Source organism: Nuphar pumila, chromosome 17 (assembly GCF_984573655.1).
Source record: "Nuphar pumila chromosome 17, dmNupPumi1.hap1.1, whole genome shotgun sequence".
NCBI classification, from domain to species: Eukaryota; Viridiplantae; Streptophyta; class Magnoliopsida; order Nymphaeales; family Nymphaeaceae; genus Nuphar; species Nuphar pumila.
The window spans coordinates 76,596,159-76,610,011 of NC_143265.1; the positions used below are offsets into that span (position 1 = coordinate 76,596,159).

At 38.6% G+C, this 13,853-nt stretch overlaps 1 protein-coding gene across 2 annotated transcripts; it reads right to left on the bottom strand.

The window, feature by feature from the left end:
- Positions 1 to 3,253: 3,253 nt before the first annotated feature.
- Positions 3,254 to 6,028, bottom strand: LOC149812296 (ras-related protein Rab11D-like). 2 transcript variants are annotated; one of them, XM_089992593.1, is made up of 3 exons: positions 5,687 to 6,028; positions 3,701 to 4,140; positions 3,254 to 3,496 (listed from the first exon to the last, which is right to left on the bottom strand). In XM_089992593.1, exons 1-3 carry the CDS (start codon positions 5,914 to 5,916, stop codon positions 3,474 to 3,476), a joined length of 693 nt encoding a protein of 230 aa, XP_089848719.1. In that variant the 5' UTR covers positions 5,917 to 6,028; the 3' UTR covers positions 3,254 to 3,473. The 2 variants fall into 2 exon arrangements, with proteins under 2 accessions (XP_089848719.1, XP_089848720.1); XM_089992594.1 differs by having other exon boundaries at positions 3,254 to 4,140.
- Positions 6,029 to 13,853: the final 7,825 nt, after the last annotated feature.

Below are 13,853 nucleotides of genomic sequence, written 5' to 3' on the forward strand. Positions count from 1 at the left end.
TGGCCAGCTTGTTCCATGAAAACTTTGACAAAATTACGGCGTCGCACTTTGTAATGTTTTGGTGGTGATTATTTTTTTGCCTTTGGGGTTTTTTACTGCCCAGGGGCCTGAGCTCTGATATAAGATGTAACGAGCATTGCATTGGCAGTAAAATAGCTCTCATTTCATCACTCTAGAATGCAAGATACCCTTGTCTGAGTTTCTCAAACTTGAAGCTCGTGTTTCATTAGACTCTCATCCGAGTGTGCTATACTAAACTAGCCAAATTATCTTAACTACACAGCTCTCAATACAGTCTTCATAGAAAATACTGATATATATAGCCACTAGAATATGAGAACTAATGTGAACGTGATTTTCATGGATATTTTGTTCGTTTCTCTTGAATCTAACTATTACGGATGTGTTTTACATGCTTGGCTTTACAAGAATCTGCTCTTGAATCATCCAATTTTGATACATAAACTAGATTTTTTTAACGCTTTAAAATCAAAAGCATTCAAAAATCACATTTTTCATAAAAAAATACACGATCCAATGGTTGATTCTTAGCAAATTCATTATGCCCATTTGCAAAAAGTGTTGGAAATGCTCATATTTCTTGAGAGAGGATTGAAAACCTACCCACTAAAAAACATGCCAAACTTACCCACCAAACATTTTATTGGATTTTTGGTGTTTTTTTCAAAATTCTGACCTTATAGTTGTGATATATATACTTGCTTTTACAAAAATCAGTTTTTGGAGCATTTGATTATGATGGATGAATAGGTTTTTATAAGTTTTCAAAATCAATGGGGTATAATTTTCATAAATTTTCAAGGCTTTAAATACTATTTTTTCTATCCAAAATTCATGATCAAGTGTTGAACATGAATACATCTGTACTGTCAGAATTTTGGATAGGTTTGGCATGCTTTTTAGTAAGTAGGTTTTCATTTCCTTATATAGGGTTTTTTAACAAAATAGTTCCTGCCTTGGGGCATTTTGCAAATAGGTCCCTGCCTTTCTCACCGTTATAGGATGGGGTCAGGGGTCACACTAACCGTGGTCAGACATTGACCATGGTTAGATGTCAAGATAATTTACAACTATACCCTCTCTCTAATCCTGTTCTCCCCAATCTCTTTCTCTAACCCTATTGTCCCTAACCCTCTATCTAATCCTTCCTCTGTTTCTCGTCGTAGATGGGGCAGCACCACTGTGCTTATGACCCTAGTCCCCCAGGCTCAGCCTCTGCAGATCAGTAAGCCAACATATGTCAATCAGAATATGCCTACTCTTTTCCCTTCTCAAAAAAAATTGATGGTTGAGAGAGAGGAAGATAAAGAAGGGTTTAGTGAGTCAACCTTTTGGCGGAGGGTGAGGAGTGTGGCTTGCTGGAGGCGTCCATGAGAATGACCTCCCCCTTGGGTTCCGAAGCATAGTTGTTCAGCTGGAAGAGCAGGTTCCCCTTTGAATCGAACGCCGTGAAGCCGCTGCAATTGAAGAGCAGCGACTTCTTCCATACGGTCAAGGTCATCGACTCCGATCGGCCGGAGTAGGAGGAGATCTCAACTCTCACCTACTTCGCCGATGCGGCTGCATTCCGATACACCTTGGTCATGGCTGCCGAGAGCACTGCTATGTGTTGAAGACAGTCATTCTGTTGCATTTATGGCACACTTTGAAAATTAAGCTCTCTTATTCGTATTTTGTAAATTGGTCAACAAGGCAGGGACTATTTTGCTAAAAATCATATATATATATATATATATATATATATATATATATATATATATATATATATATAGTCACTAAAATATGAGAACTAATGTGTTGTGAACCGTGATTTTCATAAAAATTTTATTGAAAAGAATTTTGTTCTTTTCTTTTGAATTTTACATGCTTTGTTTTATAAGAATCTACTCTTGAATCATCCAATTTTGATGCATAAACAAGATTTTTTAAGGCTTTAAAATCAACAACTCATGATCTTCATAAATATTCAAGCATTCAAAAATCACATTTTTTCATAAAAAATACACGATCCAATGGTTGATTCCTAGCAAATTCACCATGCCAAGCACATCCAAATGGTTGGAATTGCAAAAAAAGTGTTGGCAATGCCCAATTTCTACTTCTCATATTCCAGTGACTATAATATATATATCCAACTGAACATATTAGGCCCTATTTCTCTTTCTGTCCCATAGGTTTTAAGTGTTTTATGATAGATATGAACCACTAGATGTGTTTAGCATGATCTATTTAGTGGGAATCGACTCTTGGATCATGTTTTTTAGATGAAAAAACATATTTTTCTGAGCCAAAAAAAACTGGTACCTTCATAGCCATCGACTTTGGATCACCGGAAAAACCTGCCTGTATACAGGTCTGATTCCGGCTATCCAAAAACCAGTTTTAACTAAACAAAACCTACAGATCTATAATTTAAAACTATGATTTTTTAAGGGGCATAACAAGATCTAACAAAAAAGAGAGCCTATGGAATGCATTATATATATATATATATATATATATATATATATATATATATATATATATATATATATATATGGTGCTATTGAACTATTGAGTTGAAAATCATAGCTTGAAGCTATATTAACTCAATCTCACAATATAGATGTGTTTGTTTGCTAAGGATCAAACCTTGGATCATGTTATTTCAATCTAAAAATATGATTTTTTGTGTTGTAAAATTTTAATGCATTGTGGGTTATTGATTTTTAAAGCTCTTAAAAAAAAACCTGCTTACATGTCACAATCACATGATTTAAAACTCATTTTTTATTAAAATAGGCCTTGTAGATCACATTCATTGTGATGCATTGGGTTAAAGCACCTATAGCAAGTTGTTCAAACCAAAAGTATCGACTGTGTTGGGGATGCCATTCGTGAAGCTAGCAAGTGATTCTTTTTCCATTTGGTTAATAAGCACGAGAGTACTTGAGACCTCTAGATGACATTTTCAAAGAGAGGTCATGTTTTTTGAACTGATAATTTTTGCTTTGAGCTGGTACCAGGGTAAGAGTTGAAGAGTTAAGGCTGTTGATAGATTGGGTTCCAGCAGGATGAGGCAGTCTTGATCCAAGTTGACCTGAACCCAGATTTGGGGATCAGATTCAGGTCAATATTTGATTGATGCATCTTACTGCTGGATCAGAATCTGAAGCTGAACGTTTGGATCTGAGTTTTATCAATATAATGATACCAAACTTTTGTTATTCCAACATAAAACACAGTTTACTAACATGAAAGTCATAATGAAAATTTTGACAGATAAATCACCCTTACTGTCACTTTAGATAGGTAAGTGAGATTTTCATCTCATACAGCCATTTGAATATTTTAAAAGAATTGAATCATTTTCCTCATTTGAGAATCTTTCCCCTTCCGCCCTGTTCCAAATCAGTTCATTGACACAAGGAGCTCCAACTCATTCCCACGAAATTGAACTCATAAAGAGGCAATCATATCATTGCACACCCTTTACCTAGAAAAGCAAATCCGAAACAAAATCCTAAGCCAATGAGTTCTTTATCCAACATTTTCCCTCTCAGTTCAGATCGATGGCTAGACAAACATATAAGAAATAGAAATATACATCAAATACAAGAATCACAAATCCTCTAAGAACGTTGCTGCAAAACTGAAGAAGAAGCACATCAAAAGGGAAAAGAGAGGAATTATGAACTACAACACATCTTGCTCTTGACGGGGATGGGGATCTCTTGTGCTGGGCCGGGGATGACAATCTTCTTTCCAGCGAGCGATGAAGGATTGCCATTTGCTTGATCCTCTCCAGCAGCCAAGCTTTTCTTGTTTAAGATTTTGAAAATCTCAGTCAGCACGGTTAAGAAAGCAGGCTCTACATTTGTTGCATCCAGTGCAGAGGCTTCTAGAAAGAATAGGCCTTCCCTCTGTGCAAATTCTTTTGCATCTTCTGCAGGCACAACCCTCTGATCTTCCAGATCGCATTTGTTGCCAATGAGCATTATAACAATGTTCTTGTCAGCATGGCTTCGCAGTTCTTCCAGCCATCTTGGTATGTGATCAAAAGTTTGGCGCTTGGTTATGTCATAAACTAGCATGGCCCCAAGAGCACCCCTGTAATATGCACTTGTGACCGCTCGGTATCTGACAGAAAGGTGGACTATCAGAGGTGCAAAGCATGCTTGACATAGATTTATCTAAGATGATTTGTTTTTGCTTACGCCACTGCATGATTAAAACCAAGAAGCAAGAGAAACTATGATGTTACAAGTTTTTTTTCAGCAAGCATCTCTGTTTGGTAGTCAAACAAAAATACACCCTCACCAGGGTATATCTCCGCTTTTCACAGTCAAGCCATTACTTAGTTGATGCATGAAAAGCTGAGTATGACAAGTATACTTTCTATTTTTCTGGTAATGTGCATTCCGTATGAGAAACATGAGGTCATTAAGCTAAACCTGTAAGAGAATTACCGGATTTCTTGAACATTACATACTTGATTACATGTTACAACTGATTATTCTTGTTGTTATCTATGCAATCAAGTAAGCAAAATACATAGAAAGTGCAAATACCCTCTAAAAGTACATATTGGCATCAAATTTCTGATTGATCAATGCATTGTAAGTGATGTCCAGAGAATAGACAATAAATCACCAAAGAAACCCCAAAAGCACGCTTCCCTATTCAATGTCTTTAAAATCCTATCGTCTAGCAGGTGATCAAACATATCATGTTAATAAAAACGAGTAAGAGACCTCTATGCATCTGCAAATGTTAAAAGAATTATACATATAAATAATGTTGGATCCCAAACTTATGAGATAACTGAACCACAACTTACTTTTTTTTGGGGGGCGTTAAGTTAGGTCCATATAATCCCACATTACAAATCCACATGCTAGACGGTCTAAAGGAACAAGAATTCATAACTCATGCATCTTAATTCAGTCAAAAATAGGTCAGCAACGAATGAACTAAGAAGGGGGAGTCTACAGTTAAATCCAAATCCTAAAAACAACTTAAGCAGATTATTTAGTAAAGAGATCATCTCTTATGCAGTAATCACAGCAGTATTCTAATGAACCATCCATCTCAAGGAGCAAGGAACAATGCTTGCTAAAAAAAGCGCAATTCAAATCAAAATTGAAAATGTAAAACAAAGATATACGTAATACAACTCCAGCAAATATGCTAATAGAAACAGAGGCTCCTCTATCATCGTTGCAGTAATTTTACATCAATGCAATGCAAGCAAAATCATTTGCAATCTCAACGACTAGATCTATCATCACTAATCTCACTACTGAACATCCAGGAGAGCAGAAAATATTACACGAATCAACAATGTACGAACTATGCAAGATCTTGCATCACACAAAATACTCAAAAGGCGCAATTACAAGCATCAGTTCTTCACATCCTCCACTCATTCACTCAGAGAACCTAGCTCAAATATCTTTTTTAAGCAGAAATGACTACAAACAAGGGAAAACACTATCGTCCGAGCGGGGAAACACAAAAACAAGTAGGATCAAACAAATGAGGTCAAGAAACCAAAACGATGAGAAAAAAGGACCGAAAAAACGGGGAAAACGCCAGATCTGAGCTTCTTCCCGGCATTTCTTCACGCTAGAGCGCGAGAATAAAGAAAAAAACGAAGCGAAAGAGAAAGAAAGAGAAACGCTACCTCTCCTGGCCAGCGGTATCCCAGATTTGCGCCTTGACGCTCTTGTGCTGAATGACGAGCGTCCTTGTCTGGAATTCGACGCCGATGGTGGCCTTGGACTCCAGTGTGAACTCGTCCCGGGCGAACCGAGACAGGATCTGAGATTTTCCAACGGCTGAGTCGCCGATGAGGACGATCTTGAAGACGTAGTCGATCTTCTGGCCGGCTTCTCCGTAGCCATTTCTCGCCATCTCTTTACACACCGTATTATTATTATTATTAGTAGTAGTAGTAGTAGTAGTAGTACCAAAACAAGAAGAAGAAGATCACAGAAGAGAAGAGAAAAGGAAGGCGTTCTGTGGTTAGAAGGCAAAACAAGAGTGTCCTAAGATTTAGGGATTGGAGGGAAGATCGGGATCGAAGCGAGATTGAAGGGCCGATTGTTGGAGAGTGAGCGAGACGCAATAAAGAAAGAGGAGAAAGAAACGGAGCGGTCGTCTCGTGTCTCTAATGATCACCGGTGGAGAATGAAGACTCGTGTCCCCTCGCCGAGCCCTCGGCATTATGGAATCGCGTACCCGTGCCCAGGATGTCGCGAAACGACGCTCCGTTGCATCTTAATCATTGTACGGTTCTGAAGCCTTTTTTTTTAACCCGAAGAAACCACACCCGGCAGGAAGACTTGGTCACGCGGACATAGTTACGGTCGTCGTACTGGAGGAGTAAAGCTCAGAGGTTAAGACCCCCTATGCTAAGCGTTGGCTTGAGCATAGGGGCGATGCTCATAAGAATCGAAACTTAACTCCTCGTCTAGCAGCCAAGGCTCCACCCACTATGCCAACTACCTTTGGGGCACGATTATGAAGCCTGATCCGTATGCTATACACTATTAGGAGTGTCAACGGGTTGGGTTTAGCTGGACCTGACCCATACCAAACCCTAGAGTCCAGGTGATAAATAAGATGACCCTATTAAGACCGAGGTCCGGAACAGAAGGTTTGATTAATACATGGAGCTGGGTATAGTTTGTGAAATTTTATATCAGACCTGACCTGAGTTTCAATAAAGACCAGTAATTTTTCAATATAAAAATGATAAGAAATATTATTTTACTGGGTATGGTTCGGGTCTGGTTTATGTACTTCCTATCGGGTCCAGATATGGTTTCTCTTATGATGGGTTTGATTAGACCTGGATCCGTACTCGAGGGCCAGGTCTGATTCTACCTGGGTCCAAACCGAACCCCACTCATTGACACCCCTATATACTATATTAAAAAAAAAAACGGTAAATTGTTCTATATGAACAATTCACAGTAGCTGTGAAGAGGGGAGGGGAGTCATTTGGGTCGGGTTTGACCCGGACCGACCTGTACCAAACACCTTTGGTGATAAAGAAAAGGAGACCTAAAGGGTCAGATTAATATATGGAGCCGGGTATAATTTGTGAAATTTCATACTAAGCTCAAGCCCGACCCGACTTTTGATTAAGACCCATGATTTTGCAATATAAAAAATATTATTTTATTGAGTATGGTTGCAAGTTCAGAACTAGTAAATGAGCCGAACTTGTTCAAGCTTGTTTCATTCTTGTGGCAAGTTGAGTCAAGCTGGAGTTCATAGTGAAACCAAATTAAACAAGGCCAACTTGAATTAGCTTGTTTAGAGGGAAAAAATTAAAAAAAATCGTTTCAAAACAGCAAATAATAAGATTACAAAAGCATTAAGATTTTATCTCCAAATATATCGATCGCTTGCAAACCAAATGCTTCGATCATTTGCTCTATTTATATAATGTAACATATATCTAAAATGTGTTTATTACTACTTAAGCAATTTATAAGAGCCAAGTCAGGCTGAATACTTAGTGTTCATATTCAGCTTCCCGAATTCCCAGCTTAATTGCAATATGATTAGGGGTGGCAAAACCTGACACGACCCGCCAACCCGCCTCTTAGGCGGGTTCTGGTTGGGCTTAAACTAACCCGTTTAATAAACGGATCGACCCGCCTAACCCGTTTATTAAACGGGTCGGGTTTGTGTTAGGGGTATGCCAACCCGCCAACCTGGCTGACCCGTTTAATAAATGGGTTAGGCGGGCGGGTCAACCCGACCCACCAACCCTCAAATCTCCTTTGCCCACTTAGAAGTACACCCAGCTTTAACCTTGCGGCAAGAGACACATTCTTGGTTTCTAACTCATGACACTCCTTCAACTTGAGGCTTGATGAGTTGCCTTCTAGCCAGATGAGCTGAGCGCTTGTGGGCTTTTGATGAATGATTGCAACAACTACCACAAGAATTTGTGGGTCACACTCACTCCAACTCAAAAGAGGTTTGGTGAAGTTGGTTCTTTAGCTTCAAGAAAAATTTAATGTTCAATTTGAGCATTGAATTGTGATTCAGGGCTGAGCTTGTGATGCTGATATTGCCTACCATGCATGCTTTAAAGTAGATGGGGGCACACAAGAGTCAAGCTGACCTAGCACTTGGGCAATTTGTGAGTTGTTTAAAGCAAACAGCTTTTGATATTGGTGATGCACATCATGAAGGAAACTAAACTATTGAAGCAACAAAAAATGAACATGTAATTTGTAATGCACTAGTGAATGTGATGCATCTTAAGCTAATAAAGGCTATCACTACCCAACATATTAAAGACACATGATACTTAAGAATAACAATCACTGAGCAGATAGTTTTTTTTTTTGTTGATCTTAGTGGGTCAATTTAGAGAGAGGAGATACACTGATTGGATTGAGTACCTTGCAAGGAACTTGGTGTAGGATCGGATGTTGAGACCAATAGCTAGGTTCTTAGACTCGATTTGGATCTGGGATCACTGAATCAATCATGAGATAAAAGGAAGGGTTGAACCTTTAACTTTGTGAAGCCACACGTTCTGTAGTATTTTATTAATCTAGTGCCTCTCCAAGTATGGGATACTTCACAATCCTCTATTAAAACTCAGTTATTGCGAAGCAGAATCGAACCGTTATATGCTACGTGGCATTCATCCAAAATGCAAACAGACGGCCACGATGTTGGCATGAGCAAAAAGCTCATGTTCAGCATGACCTGATCTGCTTCTCAATTATTGCTCTCTATCATCTTGCCATGGTTATGAACCTTTATATAGGCAACCATGGAGGATTGAAATTAACTTCACTATTAACTTAAAGATAATAACCTTTTAATCCTGTAACCAGGTTCATAACCCATGTAAAGTAGTTTGCATGCAGCCATTAAATACTATTAAATTTAATAATTAAATTACATAAATGACTTAATAAGCTCACAATTTATGTGGCGCATAGGGTTCTTCTTGAGAGACTCTATGGCCACACTGGATCCGGTACCTGAATCTAACATGGGGCGCATAAAGTCTCGCCATTAGGCCGAGTATCGATTATTGAATCTACTCTCCCATTTAGATTCTTTCTTTGCCTCTTCTGGCCAAAAGAAACACCTCATTCTGCACAATTGTCGGCATTGTTTTTTAGGAGATTTTTTTTTTTTACATGTGACTTTGTTAAACTGTCAATATAGAAAAATTATGTATAAAGAAATTAAGGGCTTATTCCAAAAGTTTTGAAACACAGGCAGTTAAAAGTAATTTTGTAGTAGTTAAGGCTGTTAAATGTAAAATTCTCTGAGCTTATAAAGTAGCCTGCCAAACCTAGTCGCGCTGCCCCAAGGGAGGTTGGCTTAGTGGGGTGGGGGCCTTGGCTGCTAGACGAGCAGTCAAGGTTCGATTCTCATATGTGTCGCCCCTCAAAGCAAGCCAATGTGTAACATAGGCTTCGGGTAAAGGGGTCCTAGCCTCGGAGTTTTACACTGTTGGCACAAAGACCATAGGTATGACAGGCTGAGCCAGCGCGACCAGGTCTTTATGCCGAGTGCAGTTTCTTCCAGTTATAAATTCAAAAAAAAATGCAAACCATACGTGCAGTGGGCCTGGATTGCCTGGCTTAAAAAGCCAGGTTGGCTCCCTTGCATCAAGGACCCATGCTTAATAAGATTTACACGGTAATAAATCCATATGTACTATTATGATGGTGACAAATACAGCAATATTATTAAAAATATCCTGAAAAGGTTGAAATTGCATGAACAATGAAAACTTCAACAAGATCATGATGCATAGATAAGATCAAAATTTTATCGCTTAAATGAGTTTGTTATTCTTCCTTAACTTTATAAGCAATTTCTCATGGAAAACAAAAAACGCTCAATGGGTCTTTAACCTATTTTTGTGCCTTTATTTTTCTTTTAATTTGTTATCTCTCTCTAATAAAATGGTGATCGACGACGACGTTCCTTCTCTAACAATTAAGTTTTTTATTGATTGAATTTAAATTGATGGAGATGTAAATCATAGGATAAAGGTTGGGTGAATGAAATGGAAAAGTGCAACTGAAGTGTTGTGCGATCGTAGAATGCCATTGCGGTTGAAGGAAAAGTTTTATAGGACGACAATTAGGCCCGCTTTACTATATGGAACGGAATGTTGGGCTGCCAAGAGACATCATATTCAAAAAATAAGTGTAGCTGAGATGCGTATATGCTTAGATGGATGTGTGAAAATACAATAAAAGATAAGATTTGAAATAAGGAGATACGTAAGAAGGTAGGTGTTGCATCCAATGAAAATAAGATGAGAGAGAATCGTTTACGGTGGTTTGGACATATTCGGCGAAGGCCTAATGATGCTCCAATTAGAAGGATGGAGAAATGGGGAAATATATTAGTTAAAAGAGGTCGGGGTAGGCCTAAGAAGACTTGGATGGAGATGATAGGAAAGGATATGAATGCTTTGAACCTCACTGGGGACATGGCATTGGATAAAAATGATTGGAGGAGAAGGATTTATGTGGAAGACCCAGAATGATTTTCTTTTTTGGTTCATATCGCCGACCCCAATTATTTTGGGATGAAGGCGTACTTGTTGTTGTTGTTTGTTGTATGTTTATCATTTATTCAGTAAGTAACATGTTTTAGATATTTAGATGCATTTTTTTAAGCATTAAAAAACAACACAATATTGTGTATTCTAAAGTTTTAAATGCACTGTGAGCCATCTATTTTTCGAGTTCGGATTACATATCTAGATGTCATAAAGTCTTCATGTAAAACATTTTTTATTAAATAAATAATAAATAACAAATAACAAATATATAAGGCCCTATCCTTTTTTTTTGTTAGGTCCTGTAGGACCCTTTAAAAATCCTACGTTCAAGTATTTATTGCTCAATCTAAATTATTAGATCTGTTTATCAATGTTTATCAATGTTTATTTACTAAGAAACAATCATTACTTCAATTTCATTTGATATAAAAATGTAAATATTTTATCAACAAAGTTACTTTAGAGTTCTTTTATATATTGTTCCCTAACTTATTAGCCAAAGACAAATTCATCCATACCGTCAAACAATTATTGAATTAACCATGGTCACTGATTGCCCCAAGGGGGGTTGGCGTAGGAGCAGGGCCTTGGCTTCTAGACAGACAGTCAAGGTTTGATTCTTAAGGGGGCATCGCTTCTCTACACTGTCAGCATGACAACCATAGGTATAGCAGTCTGAGCCAGTGTGATCAGGTTTTCATGGCTGGTGCAGTTTCTTTGGGTTATAAATTTAAAAAAAAAAAAAAACATGGTTGCTGATAGATCATGGTTAGTGATATTGTCAAAATAACCAAATTACTCCTTTTGTATTTTTTCAAAAGATTTTCCATGACTACTCTCATTGAGTGAAGACATGGGTGGCACTACCTGTGAGCAGGAGCGTCGCTAGGATTCATGTGGGGGGTGGGGCAAACAGGGGTGTAGCAAAAAAAAAATTTATTTGTGTGATAGTCGGGGGTTCGGGGGCAGCGGCCCCGAAATTTTTTTTTTTGAGATAAAAATAAAAAATGGCTACAATTATTAATAAAAATCTATTTCATATGGACAAATCAAACTATTTGCTGCAGTCAGGGCTGGGCTACAAAAATGGATAAAAATCTATTTCATATGGAAGCAGGGCTGGGCTAGGACTGGGCTTTTAAAAAAAAATTAACTGTTTCGGGAGGCAGGACTGGGCTACAGCCCAGTCCTGCCCCCCCCCTACCTACGCCTTTGCCTGTGAGAAAAGCACAAGAGACTCAAATGGGGCAGCAACACATGAAACTTGAGAGAGAGAGAGAGAGAGAGCCCTTGAATCCTAGATGAAGATGGGATGGATTGGTTTTGCATATCAGTTTGTTTGAGACATTCTGTTCATCAGAAGAAATTGATGGCAGATGAAGGGTCAATTGATATGACTCGTGCTTCCTGTTTTTTCCTATTTTGCCGTGAACTTGAAATTTTAACTAATTCATAAAGTTTACAAGACTACTTGACAAATAATAACCGAGGTGGTATCCCATGCGGTAAGCGGGGTCCTGTGCCAATCTGGAAGCCCAGGTTCGAATCCCTCTGCCACATGGAAGCACTTAAGATATATCTGGTAGGGGTCTGCCTAAGCCTAACCCCATTTCCTTTCAAAAAAAGAACAAAAAAAAGTCATAGATCCTGATAACATTTAAGTCCAAAATTTTCAAAAGAATCAAATACCAAACCTTGCTCCAATAAATGTTTCCCTAATCACCGAGGTGGTATCTCATGCGGTAAGCGGAGTCCTATGTCAGGCCGAAGGCCTAGGTTTGAATCCCTCTGCCACATGGGGCTTATGACATATCTGGTTAGGGTCTGCTTAACCCCAGTTTGCCTATCAAAAATAAATAAATAAATAAATGTTTTCCTAATCTCCTTCGAGGGTAAATTGATCTTTTACCTAAAGGATGGATGTTGTGGTCACTTGCATTAACATAACGTTTTGGTAGGGTTATTAAAATGATGGGGATGCTTTTGAAAAAGGAGTTAAGGTAGGATTTATTTTTGGCTTATATATATATATATAGTCGTTTGTACATGCAATCTAGCCAAAAAGACCTAATTTTTTTCTGTTCTTTTCGCTCATTTTGTAAGTGCATAAATGTGATCTATATAGTTTCTTTTAGTAGGTTTACATCATGTACATTGGTTTTTCAAAAGCTTCAAAAATCAACAGCCCACAATCTACCAAAATTTCATTGCTCAAAAAATAGTACTTTTACATCACAAAAAAAAAAAAAGATGAGCCAATGTATGATAATGATCCATAGCATGTGAACCATGTCGAACACATTTATTAGGACAATTGACTGGATACAACTTGCATTTTGAGAGTTCATTGAATGGCCAAGCAAAGTTGAGGAAACAAAAGGCCCGGCTGGTGGCCACGTAGAGCAGCATTAATTAAGCTGTTAATTAGGCTGCCTAAAGTCTCTCGAGGCACATGGGATGTTCACGTAGAGCCTTGCAGCAAGTTGCCTTGATTAGTTAATAGCAATGACATTCGGTAAAGCAATGCCTCAAAGGCCTATAAAATATAAATTGGTTCCACTCTCATTTTCAAAGTCATTCCTATCTTCCTACCCCTTCTTGAGATTTCATTGATGTAAGTTGTTTAAATCTACATCATTCATTTAATGAAAATTGACATTTAAGAGGGGGTGTTGATAAAAATAAGAAGAAATTGGAGAGAGGGAGAAGTGAGAACCAGAATTAACGTGGTTGGGCATAGGGATGGCAGTGGACCAGGGGAAAAAGGGTGCCACCCCGCCCCCCTCTCACCCCGTTTGGATTGAGGATGGAGGACATAAAATGGGGATGGAGGCTAAAATCAAAACCTGTGTGGGGATGGACTTACGCTTTTTCCTTGACCCACCTTGCCCCGTCTCCAATCTCCGTCAGTAAAATGCTAAAATATTCTTTAAGGATGGTAGTGGATCAAAGGAAAATGGGTCCCGCCCCGCCTTGCCCCGTTTGAACCTGGGTTGGAGGGGACAATGGAGATTAAAATCAAAACCCATGCAAGAATGGAGGGGGAGATGGAGGGCAGAATTTTGATACGGAGCGAGAGTGAAGACCTTGTCCCCCGCCCCTGCCCGGGTCGACTGCCATCCCTAGTCAGGCATTAAGCCTACGTCCACGGGATGAAGCCTGTGGTATCATATATTCACAGTCTATTGTGTCCGCAGGTTATAACGAGTATTTATAAGGAGTGATGGGTCCCGAATAGAGATAATGTTGAGTGATATCAGGGATACGTAACACAATAAAT